The sequence below is a fragment of the Castanea sativa genome, chromosome 8 (genome assembly GCF_040712315.1).
Source record: "Castanea sativa cultivar Marrone di Chiusa Pesio chromosome 8, ASM4071231v1".
Taxonomy (NCBI): domain Eukaryota; kingdom Viridiplantae; phylum Streptophyta; class Magnoliopsida; order Fagales; family Fagaceae; genus Castanea; species Castanea sativa.
The window spans coordinates 10706751-10725966 of NC_134020.1; the positions used below are offsets into that span (position 1 = coordinate 10706751).

The 19216-nt window shown below is 32.1% G+C and overlaps 1 protein-coding gene across 3 annotated transcripts; it reads right to left on the minus strand.

Moving 5' to 3' along the window:
* Positions 1–14676: 14676 nt before the first annotated feature.
* On the minus strand, positions 14677–18267 carry LOC142608202 (lysine histidine transporter-like 6). 3 transcript variants are annotated; one of them, XM_075779928.1, is made up of 8 exons: positions 18108–18267; positions 17858–18000; positions 17323–17706; positions 15837–16230; positions 15402–15507; positions 15190–15281; positions 15038–15106; positions 14677–14946 (listed from the first exon to the last, which is right to left on the minus strand). In XM_075779928.1, the coding sequence occupies exons 1-8, from the start codon at positions 18129–18131 to the stop codon at positions 14848–14850; spliced, it is 1311 nt and encodes a 436-aa protein (XP_075636043.1). In that variant the 5' UTR covers positions 18132–18267; the 3' UTR covers positions 14677–14847. The 3 variants fall into 3 exon arrangements, with proteins under 3 accessions (XP_075636043.1, XP_075636042.1, XP_075636044.1); XM_075779927.1 differs by having other exon boundaries at positions 17858–18003; XM_075779929.1 differs by lacking the exon at positions 15402–15507 and having other exon boundaries at positions 17858–18003.
* Between the last annotated feature and the right edge of the window lie 949 nt (positions 18268–19216).

Consider the following 19216-nt stretch of genomic DNA (forward strand, 5'->3'; position numbering starts at 1 on the left):
TGAAACGCGAACCAAAGGTATAAGTAACAGATCTCGACCCAATTACTATAATTAAATCAAGAACCAAAGGTATAAAATTTGAACGTCTTAAGGAAGAATCCTTGATAAGTTCACAACCAAAAGAAGAAGCAAAACCTCACTTTTTACTTATTTTTATTCAATAATAATCATCTATTACAATGAGTGTTTGCTATTTATAAGACACAACTGAAAATAAGAAAAAATAAAAAAACTTACTAAATAATAAAAGCCTAAATAAAAGTTGATTTAGTCTGAAATTAGCAGCTACAAAATAGGAAAATAGCTAAAAAAAAGTTCTAAATAATAGAAGCCTAAAATTAAGGTAGATTTGGTCTAAAATTAGTAGCTCCAGAATAGGAAAAATATCTATTAGTTGATATAAAACTAGAAAGTCAATCAGCCATTAATCCACACCATAAATCACACCCAATTAAGCCAAATCAGCCCTCAATAGCTTGGATTAAATTTGTTACGCATTCATCTTCCATTGGGCCAAGCTTAGAATGTCTTGTGTTAGAATCAGCCCATTAAGTGCTTCTTTGATCTTCATAGATCTTGCTCTAATAATAAGCACAACTGGAACATGCAATGGGTCCTTTGATACTTGTTGATTCTCATCACGTCACTTTATGATAATTATTTTTTCTCATCAAGTGAAGATACCATTTGGTTTTTGGTATAGGCGGGGATTGAATCTCGAATCATTTATTCAATGATAATAGATTTTACCAGTTGAATAAACTGTAATTCATTGTCCAATTATGAGTTTGTTACTCTCTCTCTCTTGACAACAAAACACTTTATTCAAATGAGCTATGTATGGCCTATAGGTAGGATACATCCTCACTCCGTGCATTATCCAATAGAGTTTGTTCCGTTAAGTACTTGTGATATATGAACTTGAACGCTTTATGTTGATGGTCAACTATATCATATGCCATGTGTCTGCATCATAATCAAAAGTTATGGCCAAATTTTGTTGCACGCAAAGGAATAGGTTATGGGTTTGGCTTTCTTCGTCGGTTTCCATCCTAATCACTTTATAAAAACTTCAACAACAACACTTTATAACAACTTCATCTAAAAATTGAAGCTCACTTAAAAATGAAACCACAATTTCATATATGACACTCCTATGCTTTTTTTCTTCTCCGTACCAATTGTATCTTAAAGCAATGAAAGACATTCAACAAGTGAGCTTAAGATATTGATTCTCATTTCTCAATATTCAAAATTATCCTTGACCACATTCTATATAGGGGCTTCATCACTTTCCACAACCACTTTACTTAAAAACTTTTTCTTTAACACGTTTAAAGGTAAATAAAGGAAAGGGGGTTGCACTTAAAAATTAAAGTACTCGTTTATACCAAACTAAAGTTTAAAGCGGTTATGTCACTTTGAGTGGCTGTCTATTTTGAAGAACCCCACCCCCCCCCCCCCCCCCCCACAACAATAGCTTTAAGGCTAGGCTAGTGCATGTCAATCTTGTAACATCAACTTAGCTCTAATGTGAGGTGCAGTTTTTTTATTCAATAATTGATTGCGTTGGCAAAAAAATTCTTATTTGGGGAATCAAGTATGTGTTGGAGATAGAAAACACACAAACATGGGGATGGGGGGTTGGGTTCTCCATCTTCAAGTTCACACCTTTTCTTTTTTTTTTTGCTAAATAAAAAATGGGGTCTCCGGTGTGGGCTCATCAACCCCACGCCACGTGACGGCAATGAGTAATACCACGTGTACCACATGGGCCTTGCTGGGGCTATCGCTTGAATCGCTCCTCTCTAGGTGCAGAACGAGGACCCTACCATCAAGCCACACCCCCATGTGGTACTTCAAGTTCACACTTATGAATTTGGACTAATTATATTATTATAAACCAACTCATATCTAATAATAATGAATTCTGACTGTAAATCCCACTCTTTGAAGAAAGTATTAGTAAGAAACTTAGAACAGACGTGTAAGGTTTGATAACCACCCCCCAAGCCCTAGGTCTAATCAAATGCACTCATTATTCAGGCAATAAACAAAAAAACAAAAACAAAAAAAAGTGGTCTTCTGTTTTGTCTTATCACTATCTAAAACTAAAAAGAGGATCTCTAACTATACTGCAGCTGCTTTCCGACATTAGAAAATTCACTAATCACTAATCCGTGGGAGTGGGATACATTCACAAACAATAAGTATAACTTCCCTCATACTTTGAGCTCAATGATACATTTATGCATCGTCTTGTTAGGATGTATGTCCTTAAATCCTAATGTATGATGCTGTGTGAATGACATTATGTATGACTTAATGTTGTGTTTAATAAAGTTGTTTTATTATTCTCTAAAAATAATAGTAACATGAATATTAGGACATTATCATATAATCCATGAGATGCATTGTATGTGATTTATGTGATTTAGTCACAGAAGATGTAAATCACAAGTTCCTTGTAAACTCAAAATGTAGTTCGTAGTCAGTGATGAAATTTGGCATTTCATCTGCGAAGACTATAACATATCAACTAAGATGATTTGTCTTGATCATGTAAATGGAGATTTCTAGTTGGTATGTTGATATGTTTTAACAGTTAAAACATATTGAATTGGACCGCTGTGAGATTTATTATTCTTCTAACGATTGTCAAATGAATAATAAACTCATGACTTATAGTTACATGAACTCTTAATCCTGAGAGAATAATGGACTTGATCATGAGGTGTAGGTTGTTTTGATATATCGGGAGTGAGATCTATAGTAACGGTGAAAACCTCAGTATGTTGGACAACCACATTTAGTGTTGATGAAACATATATTCTCAAGATGGAATTTATAGTCTTTTAACGGAGATACAAAATATTCCCTTGAGATTAGTTTAATGGGTTTGTTATTCAGAGAGTTAGGACTAACCACTTCAATAAGGAGTTACTAAAGTATATGTTTATGGAATTGGATTTCATAAATATATAATGAATAACTTAAAGGATTAAACCGGGTACTCAAGGATAAGATTTAGTAATTTACAAAGTGGCAATCTACATTCATGACTTTGTGTTACTACGAATATTTTATGAAGGAGTTGTATGTACAATAAAGTCTTAGAATATAATTTATAAATAAAGCTTAGAGTGCAACATAGTGGTATTAAATATAGTTAATAGTAACTTTGGACTTGTCAAGAATTGACAGAAAAGCTCAAGGCCTATTGGAGCTGGTGTCTTATTGGTCCATTTTGGTCCCACTCCAAGCCACACACTTAAGCCCAATTGGAAAGGCCCAAAAGGCCAGCCCAATTAGATAATCAGTTAGATACAAAGGGAGAAACATACAGAATTTTCTGTAGAGATTTTTGTAAGAACATTTTGCGAAGTGGTGTAAGAAGTGTTAGACACTTTTTGACATTTCCCTTTGAAACTAATTGAGAGACCACACATCTTGGGTGTTAGTGGAATTGGAGTGAAGATTGAAAGTGTTCCTAAGTGCTTTTGATCTTCGGTTTTGAAATACACCGCTCCAGGGTACACTCTCTTGTTCTCAAATTCTGAAACTTATATAGTACATGTTAACTTTTATGAATGAAGTAGATCCGTTATTTTTTCCGTTGCGTATGTTTTGTATGCGATACAAGCATGTATATTTCCATCACTTCTAAATCTAATATTGTCGCCAAATTAAAAAATTTTCACATCAGCATTTAATTATTAAAACTAATAAGCACTATAACTTTTGTAATTACCCTTCCAATAACAAATGTGGAGCACGGTTGGAATAGTAAAAAATTGACTCTCTTTTGAAACATATTCCATGGAAACACATTTGACCCACATGTGTGATGAAAATATGCATGTGCGCATCGGAAAAATAACGGATCTACTTCATTCATAAAAGTTAACATATACTATATAAGTTTCAAAATTAGAGAACAAGAGAGTGTACCTTAGAGCGGTGAATTTCAAAACAGAAGATCAAATCGCTTGGGAACACTTTCAATCTTCACTCCAATTCCACTAACGCCCAATATGTGTGGTCTCTCAATCAGTTCCAAAGGGAGAATGTCAAAAAGTGTCTAACACTTTTGCACCACTTCACGAAATTTCTTACAAAATTCTCTACAGAAAAATCTGTATATTTTTCCCTTTGTATCTAACTGATTATCTAATTGGGCTGGCCTTTTGGGCCTTTTCAATTGGGCTTAAGTGTGTGGCTTGGAATGTGACCAAAAAGTAACCAATAAGACACTAGCTCCAATTTGCCTTGGACTTTTCTGTCAACTCTTGACAAGTCCAAAGTTACCATTAACTATATTTAATACCACTATATAAATATAATTGCGCTATAGGCCTTATTTATAAATTATATCCCAAGACTTTATTGTATATGCAACCCCTTCATAAAATATTCGTAGTAATATAAAGTCATGAAAGAAGACTGCCACTTTGTAGATTACTACATCTTAATTCATTGAGTACCCGGTTTAATCTTTTAAAGTTATTCATTATATATTTATGAAATCCAATTCCATAAATATATATACTTTAGTAACTCTTTACTAAAGTGGTTAGGCCTAACTCTCTGAATAACAATCCCAGTAAACTTATCTCAAGAGAATATTTTGTATCTCCGTTAAGAGACTATGAATTCCATCTTGAGAATATATGTTCCATCAACACTAAATGTGGTTGCCCAACATACTGAGATTTTGACCGTTACTCTAGATCTCACTCCTGATATATCAAAGTAACCTGCACCTCATGATCAAGTCCATTATTCTCTCAAGATTAAGAGTTCATGCAAATATAAGTCGTGAGTTTATTATTCATTTGACAGTCGTTAAAATAATAATAAATCTCACACGGTCCAGTTTAATATGTTTTAACTCTTAAAACATATCAATATACCAACTAGAAATCTCCATTTTCATAATCAAGACAAATCATCTTAGTTAATATGTTATAGTCTTTGCAGATGAAATGCCCAATTTTCATCACAGACTATGAACTACATTTTGAGTTTACAAGGAACTTGTAATTTACATCTTCTGTAACTAAATCACATAAATCATATATAATGCATCTCATGGACTATATGATAATATCTCAATATTCATGTTACCATTATTTTTAGATAATAATTAAAACAACTTTATTAAACACAACATTAAATCATACAAAATGTCATACATAATAAAATACATAGCATCATACAATAGGATTTAAGAACACTAATCCTAACAATGTGAAAACAGCTTCTTTGTAGTTTAATTCTAAGAGATACATGCTTTTTACATTAATTAATTTGTTACATCTTGACTTTTTCTAACAAAATTGTGAACGTTGGATATGTAGAAATGTATTATAAAAAAAAAATTTCCAACGCATATTAAATTTTAATATAACTTACTCAATAAAATCAAATTTATACCAAAAATTACTTATGATTTAGACGAATCTGATAACAGATATCATAATATAATTTTAAAAATCACTATTAGAAACATAAAAAATGTTGAGATTGAACATGAGGGGGATAAGGCATTGATGAAATTAGGCATTTCTCTACTTTTCCAGTTTTCCTTTTAAACTCGTTTGGATTTTAGAAAGCATGGAATAGATTTATGTTTAAAACATTCAATGCTTTATTGGTCATTGAATTGTAATTAATCTATGTGCATAGAGGAGATAAAATATTGTAATTCATGAATAATTTAAATATAGGTAATTACTATATCATGACGATTTTAACCAAATGGTTGATTATTAGTGTTAGTGGATCATGTACTTGATGTGTCAGATAGAAAATTTGACTATATGGGTTAACCCGAACACAATCTATTTAACAATCAATCCAAATCCTTCAATTCTTACATGATATTTTTATTAAGTGGATTGATAAGACATGACTAATGTAACATGCTTAATAAACAAGTTGTGTTGGGTTGTCATAGACTCAATTCATTTTAGCACGTTTTAAAAAAATATTGTTACATTGGCACAGATGATGTGACATATTTTTTAACTGTTCAAAAAATATGAAAAAAAAAATGATTTAACATATTTTTGTATTTTCAAAGCACATAAATTATAAAAACTAAAAACAAAATTGTACAAATTTTATTTCATAATATATATACATATGTAAGGTAAAAAATCAAGTAGTCCAAGCCCACTTAGAATGGTGAGATTTGTACAATTCAACCAGGCCCAAATCAATATATTTGTAAGAGAGTGGATCAAACAACAATGAAGGGGTTATCATGGGAATAAAAATAGGGAAGAAAGACCAAGGAATCTAGATTATGTATGTAAATGTCATATTACAAACTTGCCTGAGGAGGAAAATAATGCACAGAAAGATACACTGTTCACTTTCTTCTCTCCACATTTTTTATTCTAACTCCTCTCTCTTTTTCATCTCCACATTTTTTACTCCTCTTTGCTTCCCATCTTGGCCCCTCATCTCTACCTAACCAAATTCTCATCATAACACATGTCCCCTCCAACATCTGCTGAAGGTGGTAAAAGGGGCTGCTTAGCTGTGAACTACACTGTTCAAGTCAATTCTTCATCAATGTAGCTGATGAAGCTGCTGCCAACCATTTAATGCGGAAGCTACATGCTACTCCAAGCTGGAAACTTCACCTATTATCACCGATTCTCTCTCATCTGACCTTTCTTCTCACCTGGAGTGCCCCAAAGTCCTTTGCCTTATCTCTTTCTCTCCTCGGGTGACTTTCCTTCTCGGGCCCACGGTACCTCCATAACAGTATTGCGACCCTTCACCTTCATTCTCGGTCCATAGGCACCCACATAAGTGTGTGTGTAAAAAAATGGTTTAACATATTTTTATATTTTCAAAGCACATAAATTATAAAAACTAAAAAAAAAAAAAAAAAATTGTACAAATTTCATTTCATAATATATATATTAGAAGAGACTTCATGTGGAAAAACATAAGATTTTGCCAAGTGGCACATTCTTGGCAAAAAGAATTGAAATATTCTTAAGTGCGACATCAGAGATAAGAACCAATTAAATATTAAAATTTTGTTTTATTTGGTTGAATGTTTCAAGACATTTCTAATTAAAAAAAGTAAATATTTTTTGTATCCTTCAATGTTTCAGGGTTTTTCCTCCCTCACACATACACACAAAACTTTTTGCATTTCAATTCACAATTTTCATATTTTGCACTTCTACTCCTTTATATATACCTACTCATAGCCCTTCATGCCATCTCATGTCAAATACGATAGACCAAAAATGATTGCATTTACCTTCAATCTTTCGACAACACCTAGCTTTAACATTATTGTCTCATCTAATTCTAACCCGTATAAGTTGGCTATAACCAAGGAATGGGGCTTGCATTTTATATTGATTGCAGTGGCAATTACAATCCAAAGTTTTTTCTATTTCTCATTATTTAAACTGAATAATTATAATGGATATGTATGTGCAATTTATAATTGTTTCTTCTTATGATAAACTCATTAAGTACAAAATCCTACAACAATTATGTTATAATATATGTACAACATTCTCCAAAACCATCTTACATAAAATATTACAACATTATCCGTGCATCACATGAGCAACTAACTAGTAATAGCAATTAAAGTACTAATAGCATACAATCTAAAAATTCTTATTTTAACCCAAAAAAGTTCTATTTAAATTTAGATATACACCAACTAAGAAAAATAAAATAAAATAAAATAAAATCTATTTTCTTTGTTTTGGATGGAAGCAGGGGTGTAGCTAGGATTATTATAGTATTTATACAATAATTATAATTCATAAATATATTGAATTCAAAGTTATTAACTCTAATATATTTTAAAATATATATTAAGATGCATAGTATAATTCTTACATATATAATTTAAATATTATTGATAGTCATTCTTATATTTTTTTTTTTAACTCTTTAAAAAGTCTTGTAAGAATATTATTAAGTAGAAAATGTAAATTGTCCATTTAAAAAAAATTATATTCATTAATTCTAGACTTTTTGGTTTTTATACGCAATAACTCACTTAGATGGATATTTATGATGTGGTCCCACATTTGACTCCAAAATCTACACACACACACACACACACACATATATATATATATATATATATATATATATATATATATATATATTAATAGGTAAACCTTAGAGAAAATCCAATTAGATTCTACAATTAAAGTCTAATTTTGCACCATGTGTCCTAAATTATTTATTTTTAGAGAGTTTTGTTTCTTAATGTTGAAGCTAATTGTGGGACCACATCATAAATATTTATCAAAGTGAGTTATTGAGGACAAAAACAAAAAAAAAATCTAGAATTAATGAACTGTAAAAAAAAAATGCTTCACAATATCAAAAATTAAGAATTCATAAAAAAATTTAAAAAAATATGGACAATTTACATTTTCTACCTAATAATATTCTTTTTTGATTTTTTTAAAGAGTTAATAAATTATAAGAATAACTATATATCAATATTATTTAAATTTTATATATATATATATATATATAGGAATTGTACTATGCATCTTAATGCATAATTTTTAAGTACATCCATGCATATGCATGGAGTTATAAACTAGTTTAGAAATAAAGCGCAAAATTGGACTTTAATTGTAGAATTTAATTGGATTTTCTATAAGTTATATATATATAGATTACAAGTCTTTGGATAATTGAAGAGCTCAACTATTATTTTATTTGAGGAGAAGTTTTACCTGTTAGACAAAGTTTCAGTCTTCTAAACAAATTGGAGGGGAGGGAGAGGGAGAGGAGTTATAGTTTCTTGAGAGAGCCTATATCTTTTTGCTATATGCTGTAGAGAAAATTTAAAATTTCGGGGGGGGGGGGGGGGGGGGGGTGTGGCTTTGCCCTTGGATGGAAGAGTTAAGAACTTTAAGGTTTAATAAAGAATTTACCAATATAACTATTAAAATTCTTTTTTTTAGGAAAAAAATTATATTCAAATTTCTAGCGGATAAAAATTATATTCATTTATATGGATAGAACAAATCAACAAAGGTAGATTTATTTATTTGAGAGTATCAAATGATTTTTTTTTTTTTGATAATTTAATAATTATAATGGGGGTGGGAGATTTGAACCATGGATATAATACCGTGATTTGATTTTATGATCATCACTGTCATCTTCATTATTAATATAGAGTTGAGGTACTATATGTGTGTGAACCATACGATGGGAGTAGACAATTTTGTGGTATTACAAAATAGGTGAGAAGATTACAGTTTAAGTGCATACAATTTTGTGCGGCAATTAAAATAATAAATAAATAAATAAAAAAGGAAGATATTTTATGGGCTTCTTAGAGACTAAAGAGATAAGCTCAAGTGGGTTTAAACTCCAGCCCACTACCCCACCAAGCCCACATATCTGATGCGTTAAAATATAAGATGGAGGAAAAGATAAATTAGGGTTTTCATAAGAAGGGTTTCATCACTAAGGAAGCTAGGAGGTGTATTTTTACCTTGGAGTTTAGAACATATACAATTGAAGAGACAAACAATTTGTTCAAGGTATGATTTCTCACTGTTAGAGACAAAAATAAAAAAAGGTTTGCAAGATTATTCCATATGAACGCATGATTATCCCTTAGAATTTCTGTGTCTTACAATTTTAGTAATGTCATTTGGATAGGGCCAATATATAGATTAAAAGATTATTGTTTTTATGTATTAAGTGGTTTTTTCACGAATCCCTGAATGCTCGTAACAATGCAATGAATAGAGATTTTTTTTATATAGATATATATCAAAGGATTTAGTCTCAAAAGTTCCTAGAGTTAACGCAACCTTGGAGTAGTGCTGAATTCTTGACTCTTATTGTAATCTATAATATTGTTTCAAGTTTCAAAAATTTTAGTCAATACATGCTATAGGTTGCTAAGTTCTACGGGTAGAGATTTTCTATGGACACTATAAATATGTATTTGGATCTTATAGAGTGTTTCGGGGCGGCCTAGAATATTAATTGTGGCTATAGAAATTTGTTTGAACTCTAGTAGTACAGATTAGTTTTGGGGAAATATTGTTGCGGTGGGACTTTGATAAGGAACATTAAATTGCTTAATTCAATGGTATATACGAAAGTAGTTGTCATTGTAGGATAGTAGGAAAGAAAATGTTTGTAAGGATTAGATTCCATGCTTACTGATTAAAGCATTATTTTGTTTAGAGCTTGCGGAAGATTAAAGTGTTCAGCTGTGTTCATATGTATTAGCAAGAGAGGTAAGTAATTATGCATAATATGCACAAGTTTTGTTCTTTAGGTTCTTAGAAGTCAAAATTTTTCAAAAGTTATGTTTTTAAGCTTACTTTTTCTAAAGTTTATCAAAAGCATTTTTGTGTCATTGAAAGAGAAACTTCGACTTTTAAATAATGTTTATAAGAGAAACTTTGGATTTTAAATAAAGTTTTGAACATCTAAATCTCATTTAAAAGATGATTTTGTTAGGATGTGTGCTCTTAAATTCTATTGTATGATGCTATGTATGACATTATGTTGTAATTAATAAAATTGTTTTATTATTATTTAAAAATAATGATAACATGAATATTGGGATATTATCATATAGTCCATGAGATGCATAGTATGTAATTTATGTGATTTAGTCACAGAAAATCTAAATCACAAGTTCTTTGTAAAGTCAGAATTTTAGTTTGTAATTGGTGATGAAATTGGACATTTCATCTACGAAGACTATGATATGTCAACTAAGATAATTTGTCTTGATCATAGAAATGAAGATTTCTAGTTGGTATGTTAATATATTTTAAGAGTTAAAACATATTGAACTGAACCGATATAAGATTTATTATTCTCCTAACAACTGTCAAATGAATAATAGACTCACAACTTTTATTTACATAAACTCTTAATCCTGAGAGGATAATGGACCTGATCATAAAGTGTAGGTTGCTCTGATATATCAGGAGTGAGGTCTTAAGTCATGATCAAAATCTCAGTATGTTGAGCAACCACATTTAGTGTTGATGGAACATATATTCTCAGGATGGAATTCATAGTCTCTTAATGGAGATACAAAATATTCCCTTGAGATAAGTTTAATGGATTTGGTTATTCAGAGTGTTAGGCCTAACCACTTTAGTAAGGAGTTACTAAAGTATATATTTATGGAATTGGATTTTATAAATATATGATGAATAACTTATACGATTAAACCGAATACTCAATGAATTAAGATGTAGTAATCTACAAAGTGACAGTCTACATTCATGACTTTGTATTACTACGAATATTTTATGAAGGGGCTTCATGTACAATAAAGTCTTGGGATATAATTTATAAATAAGGCCTAGAGTGCAACTATCTTTTCATAGTGGTATTAAATATAGTTAATGGTAACTTTGGATTTGTCAAGAGTTGATAGAAAAACCCAAGGCCCGTTGGAGCTAGTGTCTTATTGGTCCCTTTTGATCCCATTCCAAGCCACACTTTTAAGCCCAATTGAAAAGGCCCAAAAGCCTAGCCCAATTAGATAATCAGTTAGATATTAAGGGAGAAACATATAGAATTTTATTAAGTAACAATACGATTGTGAAATGGTGTATGTTTGAGTGTAAGCCACTCTCTCTAATTCTCCCTTGGAAAACTGATTGAGAGACCACACTTCTTGGGCGTTAGTAGAATTGTAGTGAAGATTAAAAGTGCTCCCAAGTGCTTCTGATCTTTGTTTTGAAATTCACCACACCAAGGTATACTCTCTTGTTCTTAAATTCTGAAACTTACATAGTGCATGTTATCAATTGCGAATGAAGTAGATCCGTTAATTTTTCGCTGCGTATGTTTTGTATGCGATACAAACATGTATTTTTCCAACAGATTTCTAATCTAAACTATTTCATAAAATAATTGAGTTTCAAAGTAAGTTTTCTATAAAGGTTCCTGTTTTTTAAACTTGTTTAAATCCAAGTGATTTCAAAGTCATATTCTTATTTTTCAAATTCTATTTAAGACGTTTCTTGTAGCGAATTGGGTTTTCAAACTCACTCAAGAATTGTAAAAAAATATTTATATAAACTCTTCAATTCCTATTCGTTCCCTAAAAGAGTCAAGCATCTTTTGATTCTGTTTCAATTCAATATTGTGATATTCAATATGTCTCTATATCTAGAATAATTGTTAATATTAAGAAAATAATTCTATTTTGTATATATTTTGTTTTGTGATATGTGACTCAAAATGAGTGTTTTTAGAATTGATCAAATATATGTGTAAATCCGCTCATAGGATTGTATGTGAGAATATGTGTTGATCCCTCACCAGCAGGAGTTAGATGTTGGTATCCGCTCACAGGATTGTATGTGAGAATATGTGATGTGTATATGTAACATTGTGCTCTGATCAATTAAATGTATGTGTTTTCTAATGATTTTAAAATGCGATTACATATGTATTAAGTGATTCTTTATATGTTTTAGAATAATTATATTTGATATCATTGAATAAGTTTGTGAAAAATTAAAATACTCGTGCTTTGTTTGACTCTTCCTATTTTGTATCATGTATAATTGCTTACTGGATGTGTGGCTCATTCCATCAATTACAATTTTCAGATTAAAGTTTAGTTGGGGAACAGAACCTTTGGATTGCTTCGTAAGGTGCAAGGTAGAGCATGAGAGTTTTTAGGTGATGTCAATAATGCATGAAGTCTTAAATGATTATTAGTTATTTTTATTCCGCTTTAGATCTCATAGTATTTTGGAGATTATTCTAAATTGTGGATTTTAGTATTGTAAAAGATTTATTAAAAGCATTTTTTTTTTTAAGTTTTATTGAACTATGTTTAAACCAATTATGTTTATTGAGTTATGTAAGATTAGCAAGTTAGTCACGCATCTAAATTCATGTTCCATGAATTTGGGTCGTGACAATGTAGATGCTTGACTCTTTTAAGGAACCCCGTGTGGGCTCGGAGACACTACTCCACAAAGTGAGCCCTAACAAAATTGTGATGCTCCAATTTGATTGATTGTATGATGTGTGTGGGTGTGTGATGAGTCTCACATCGGATATTTATTGGGTTGAACTGAATTTTATTAACAATTGCAAGGAGCTTCAATTGTGACTGGTCCTTTTAAGAGATAGCGTAGATGTGGCTAGCACTTTTCTTTGGATTGTTACAATGGATGTCTTTATTAGAAACACATAAGGCCGGCCTAGAGCCCCCTAATATAGAAAGGCCCCGAAATATGGGGGCAATAAGGTTTTATTTATTTATTATTATTTAAAAAATATATATGTGAGTTATGCTATAGATTTTTTTCCCTGCACTTAAGAAGGCCCAAAAAGATTAGAGTCATGTTAGTAACACTGCCAGTTTTAGTACATTAGTCTTATAATTTTATATGTAACTAATCACAAAAAGTGATTAAATACTCATTTATTCTTTTGTTGAAGTGTCACCTCTCTAGTCTCTACCACATAGTTTGTAAGTTTTTTGTAGTAATTTTACCATTTCTCTACACACACACACACACACACACAAAAGAATTAATAGAAATTCAACCCAATTACCATTAAGTGAATGAAAAATGTTAAAGCTACTACACATTTGACAACAACAAAAAATTTACAAATTGATGTGACAAGAATATGATTAGTGTCAGTTAAACAATATAATAAATGACACATCATTACACTCTTGAATAAATTTTTCTTATTGGTGACACACTAGTTTATAAAACTTATATAGTAAAATTGGAAGTATCACTATTTCATTCTAGGTTAATTAGTCATATTAAGGTAAGAAATAATAATAGATTTGAAATAAAATATTATAATATAAAAAATAAACTAAATATTATTTAAGTGATACTTAAATATAAAAATGTCTCTTTCAAATTTTTACCTTAGGTCTCAAACTATTTTAGGTCGGCCTTTGGAATATAGAAAATATCAATTAAGCTGCAATACTTTTAGCAGTAACCAAGAACATTTAAATGAAGAAATTTTAAATTAATTAATGGATAACCACAAATTTTTGTGGGAGTAGAATTGGAAAAATGCTCAATTAACTAGTAGCAGTAAGATTCTCAAGTAAAAAAGGGAGAAAGAAAAACAAAAACAAAACTAGTAGAAGTTAGTGTCATATTGTCAATGTTCTTTTTACATGTTATTCCGTAACCAAACAAAAGCTAGCCTTTCTGAAGTTGTTGATATGTCTTTTCTTTTCTTTTCTATGCTTTTGCAAGTCTGATAAAGAGAACTCACTGGTAGTCTTTTTCTCATTGACCAGACCAGACCAGACCAGACCCCACAATTTCTTAATAAATAAAGCTGGATATTCCGTGGAAATTTAGCTATATATAACATTTAAAACAACTGAACTCTTTTATGATCCATTATAAAATTTTCTAATGTGTTGTTCCTTAAAAATAGAGCACACTTCTGTTTTATTTTATTTTTTAGTAAATGTGATGTACTTCAAGTTGACAAATTATTGATCAGTTTTGATTATACAAATTTCGTGGCATTGGTTTCCAACTTTTCATGAAAATAAAGCACATCCCTGACTTCTGAAGAGAGAAAAAAGCCAGTTTTAGGCTTCTTAGTTCCCCATTTCTTTTCTTTAAGGCCAATTTCATATGCAAAAAAAATGTTATTATGCAGAATGGATCCCCTCTATTGAAAAATATATATATATATATATATATATATATTGTTTTGAGCTCATTACATTTTCCACTCCATTATATATAAAGAAAAGGTCATCAGAAAAATGAGTTTAGCCAACTCAATTACATTTTCCATCCAATGACATAAAATCACCATAATTTATGTGTAGAAGCTATATGAGGATGCATCAGCAATAATATTCCGGAAGCCGCCAATTGTGGATGCCAACATAATAAAAACTCCAACGAATATGCAACTCTGCAACACATAAACGACTTGCATCAGTGGATAAATAATCATTTAATTACCAAAAGAAGAAAAGGGATACTGTTTGCACAATATGATTTACCCAGTTGATTATCCATTTGGCGGTAAATCTTTTTGGCTTCTTGATCACTAGCCACATAATACTGGGGAGCTGCAACAGTGCTCAATATTAATTTACTCTTTCAGTTGTAGTGTGTCATTGGTGGGGAATGAAACAACAGAAGAGAAACTTACAAAATATGAAGTGGGAGCAAATCCAAATCCGCCAAAGAAACCAAGAAGATCCCCAAAGAAAGGGAAGGTGACTCCAACGAATAATGTAAATGCTGCAATATTTCAGGAACTTATTAGTGGTTTTAATTAAAAGAGTGTGACGAAATTTATCCCTCTCTGCCTATCTCTCTCTCTCCGGCTCTGGTCCTTTGAAATGTCAAGAAGAGCCTCACCTACATAAGAAGATCTAGCGATGAGTCTAAGTGCAATTCCTGGTGGGAAATTCATCTTTTTCACCATCATCCTCTCCAGCAAGTCAAATACAGGCATGGCATAGACCTACACATCTTTCTTCATTACATGTTGCTGCAATCCTCATGTAGTGTGTGTGTGTATGTATAAATATATAAAGGAACATAATCACCTCCATTTCAAGTGAAATGGAGAGAGCCAATTTCATAGTTTAAATTTTATTTCTTGGATTTAAATTGTATGGACTAAATTGACATTTAAAAGTTTAAATAAAGTGACATTGTATACGCTTTTAGATTTGTAATAGCTAATGTAAACTATGAATGAATCGATTTTAAATGGAGAGACAAATATAAGCAAACATGCACGTGTACCATGCATGTATACCATATAAACTGAGAACCATAAATTTGTACCTGATAGCTGCCTATGACATGGATGACCACCATTAGGTTAGCAGAGGCAATGAGCCACGCAGGTTTCTTGAGATTCATTAGCACATTGTCATCAACATCTTGCCCAAATGCCCAGTATCCAATAAGGGCCACCGGGAAGTAGCATATTGCATTGATAAAATAGGCTCCAAGTGCACCTTTCCACATGGGTACCTTTGAAGGCCTCTCAGGAGTTGATGGAATTGTGGCCTGAATTTCAAGGGCCACCGCATGCCCAGCAAATGCAAAAGAGATTTGTCCCAATGCATTGAAGACACGAAACATGTAATCAGCTGAGCTAGTTTTTTTGTAAGCATAGCTCACATCATCTATCTGACCTCTAGCCAAGCAACCCACCCAGGCTATAGTTGAATAACTGCAATTTAGAAAGATGTATTTAAATACACTATCTTTCAATATTTTACACAGTTGTTTCTAGAGTAAGCTGCTTTACAAAATAGCCAGAAATTCATAGGATTGATGGTTCTCAAGTAAGTTGGATAAAAAATTGGAAAATTGCTCTAGTTTATGAACCCCTAGTGTTCTTGGATGCATCTTTTTGCCACTTGAGCTGCCTATTTTTCTCAAAGTGGTTCATGATTTGTTGTGCATGGTTCACCAAAAGTTCATCAAGCACGTGGATGCCTTTAATTATGACCTCTCTCTTTTGTATCATTAATGGTTTTTATTTATTTTAATTATAACCTCTCTCTTTTGTATATATAAATCAGTACCTATAGACATGAATTATGGTTATAGAATGTCCATGTTAAGGGAAAAAATTATGACCCAAACAGTAGTTTCCTTGTCTGGTATCTGAGTAAGGATGGTTGAATTTCAATGGCCAAGAACAAACAGAGGGAAGAAGGGAACACCCTCTCATATATACTTCAAAGTTCAAGGGAGGCATGGCCTATGAGTTCATTTATGCTGAGAGGAGTTATAATCAGGTGGCTTAATAATGTCTTAGTTTGCTGGAAATATCAAGATTTAGATGCTTGAACCAGGGCTGAACGTTGTGCCACTAAAATTACCAATTTATTCTTTTAAGGATTGCGAAGCCTTGACCAACTAATTTGTTTAATGAAAATTTTTCACCTTCTGACAAGTATAGAACAACTAAAACAATATACTTTAATAAGTGTTGCTTAACCAACTCAAATATAAGCAACACAACCTTTATCTACAGAACTTGGGTTGTTTTTGCTTCAATTGATGCAGTTCTAAGTCCTTAATTTGTTTAATTCTATGTCAAACCAACTTTAATCTGAGTTGAGAGAGTAGATAAGTCGGTTCCAGTACCATCCAACTTACGCCTTCCATCATTTCCCAACCTAACATAATACTTTCTTTCCATTATTTTCTTTTGGCTTAGAAATCAGTCAAAAATTACTTACTTTCCCAGAAGGTGTTCTAAGTCTACCATGTACCCAAAATCTAAGCTGAACAAGCATGCATAAGTTGGTACCTTAGTGACATGACTGCTGCTGCTAGCGAAACACCAGCAACAGAATTAAAGTTGGGTAGCTGAGACAAGAAGAAATGGATGCCTCCAAAGATCAAAATCCAGTAAGATTGTTTGAGCTGTGTGCAATTGGTGCAGGCCATCTCCATAAATTTCTTGAGGCACTTTCCCCCAGTGACCATATACACTATGTCACACCCAACCTGAACAATAAGTTGCTGGGGAAGCACAATCCAAGGTCCGAGTTTTGGCCCAAAGGCATGTCGACCGAGGTCAATGTATCGATCAAAACGAGTGCCTGGAACACATTCATGGAGTTGTATCATCTGCCACATTGTGTTCAAGGTCATGCACCATGATATTGCCAAAACCAGTGTCCCTGGACCCCTGAACAAGGATATGAGTTATTATTTATAAAAATAAAAATAAAAATAAAAATAAATAAATAAAAAAGACAGTTAGTATAGTAGTTTTGGTTTGTGCAGATTAGAGTAAGAGGCTTATATATAAGTTGAGTTTAGTTGAGTCCAATATGTACCATCCTAAGTAGGCCATGGCATAAGGCAGGCTGAGTACTCCTGCACCTATCATAGCTGTGACAGTGTGAAAAGTTGAGTACCACCATTTGGCATGGCGTGAGGTGTCCTCCTCTATCCATTTGCCGTCTGAATTAGCAACTTCCTGCTAGAGTTCAAAATTTACAAACAGTGAGCTAAGGAATCTAGAATTAATATAGTGAAGAAAATAGTCAGTATGAATATGTAACGAGGGTGGTCATGCTCTCTCACCTTAGTAGGAGAAGTTGAAACCATTTTTGCAGCCAAAGCAAGGACTCAGATAGACCCCTCCCTCCAATATGTGAGTAATTCCTTGATGGTCGTCATGTATATGTAGTGGCTGTGGTTGGTGACTCAAAGTGTGCGAGGGAATAAAGTGAAAAATGGGTATTTTGCATTGATTAGTCCCACTTTAATTTTTAGTATTTGTTTTTGCTGCTTCCTCAGGTGGAACGTGCTCTTTAAGGCTATGATCAAATGAGAGAGCCATAATGATGGATAAAGTTTTGGTTGAAAATAGTTTTGGCTGTTTTGGGCATAGCTCAATTGACATATTTTTTGGTAGATTTAGCAGCAACAATCCTATGAACGCAACCAGTTTCGCACTTAATTTTAAATCTAATGGAGTTGTAAACTTATGATGGGAGTAATGTCACATTCAAGTGAGTCCAATTAAGATAATTTTTGTTATGCACAAATCACAACTTGACACATTAGTTGAATATGAAATAGGGTGCATCCCTAGACTTATTATTCATATAGAGATGTCTAGGGTTTAAATCCTCTTCCCACAACTATCAAAAATAAAAAAATAAAAGCTTCGGTTAACAATTGAAATAACAAATCACTCCAGATATTTGGAAAAATGATATTAAACTTTCCTACCACTCAACCATGTAAATAGTGATAACGTGCTGAGTGTTGCCCAAGCACTGTCTTGCCACTCTAATTGTCATTGTACCTAGTCACTAATCCTGGCTTTCTACATGGTAGGAGAACCTGTTATCTTATGTGTGAACATTCAGGTCCACCAAGGTTAACTTTTGGGGTTAGTGACTTAGTGCAGCAAGGGTTACGAAAAATACAATACCTGCTTCATGGTCCAGACCAAGGTATCAGAGGGAATTGATGGGAATTTCTTATTTTTCCACTAGAACCAATCATGGGAAATTTTGTTGGTTGATGAATTGGATCCATCCTTTAATCATTTCACTACTCGTAGCGGTAGCTTTACAGAAAAGGGACATTAGTTTCGGGAATAATGATTAAAGCGAGGAAGCTGCTTACCTGCTTGTTATGTCAAAGTTGGTGGGCATCTTATCTTTATTTGTGATGTGTCC

Bases quoted from the DNA above. Each gene is read 5' to 3' on its own strand.
- LOC142608202 (XM_075779927.1), bottom strand. From the start codon at position 18,131: ATGGTTTCAACTTCTCCTACTAAG. The intron at 16,231-17,322 runs GTACCAACTTAT...TCTAAATTGCAG, and splicing joins GCAGCAGTCATGTCACTAAG to TTATTCAACTATAGCCTGGG. The intron at 15,107-15,189 runs GTAAGTTTCTCT...GCACTGTTGCAG, and splicing joins TTGCTCCCACTTCATATTTT to CTCCCCAGTATTATGTGGCT.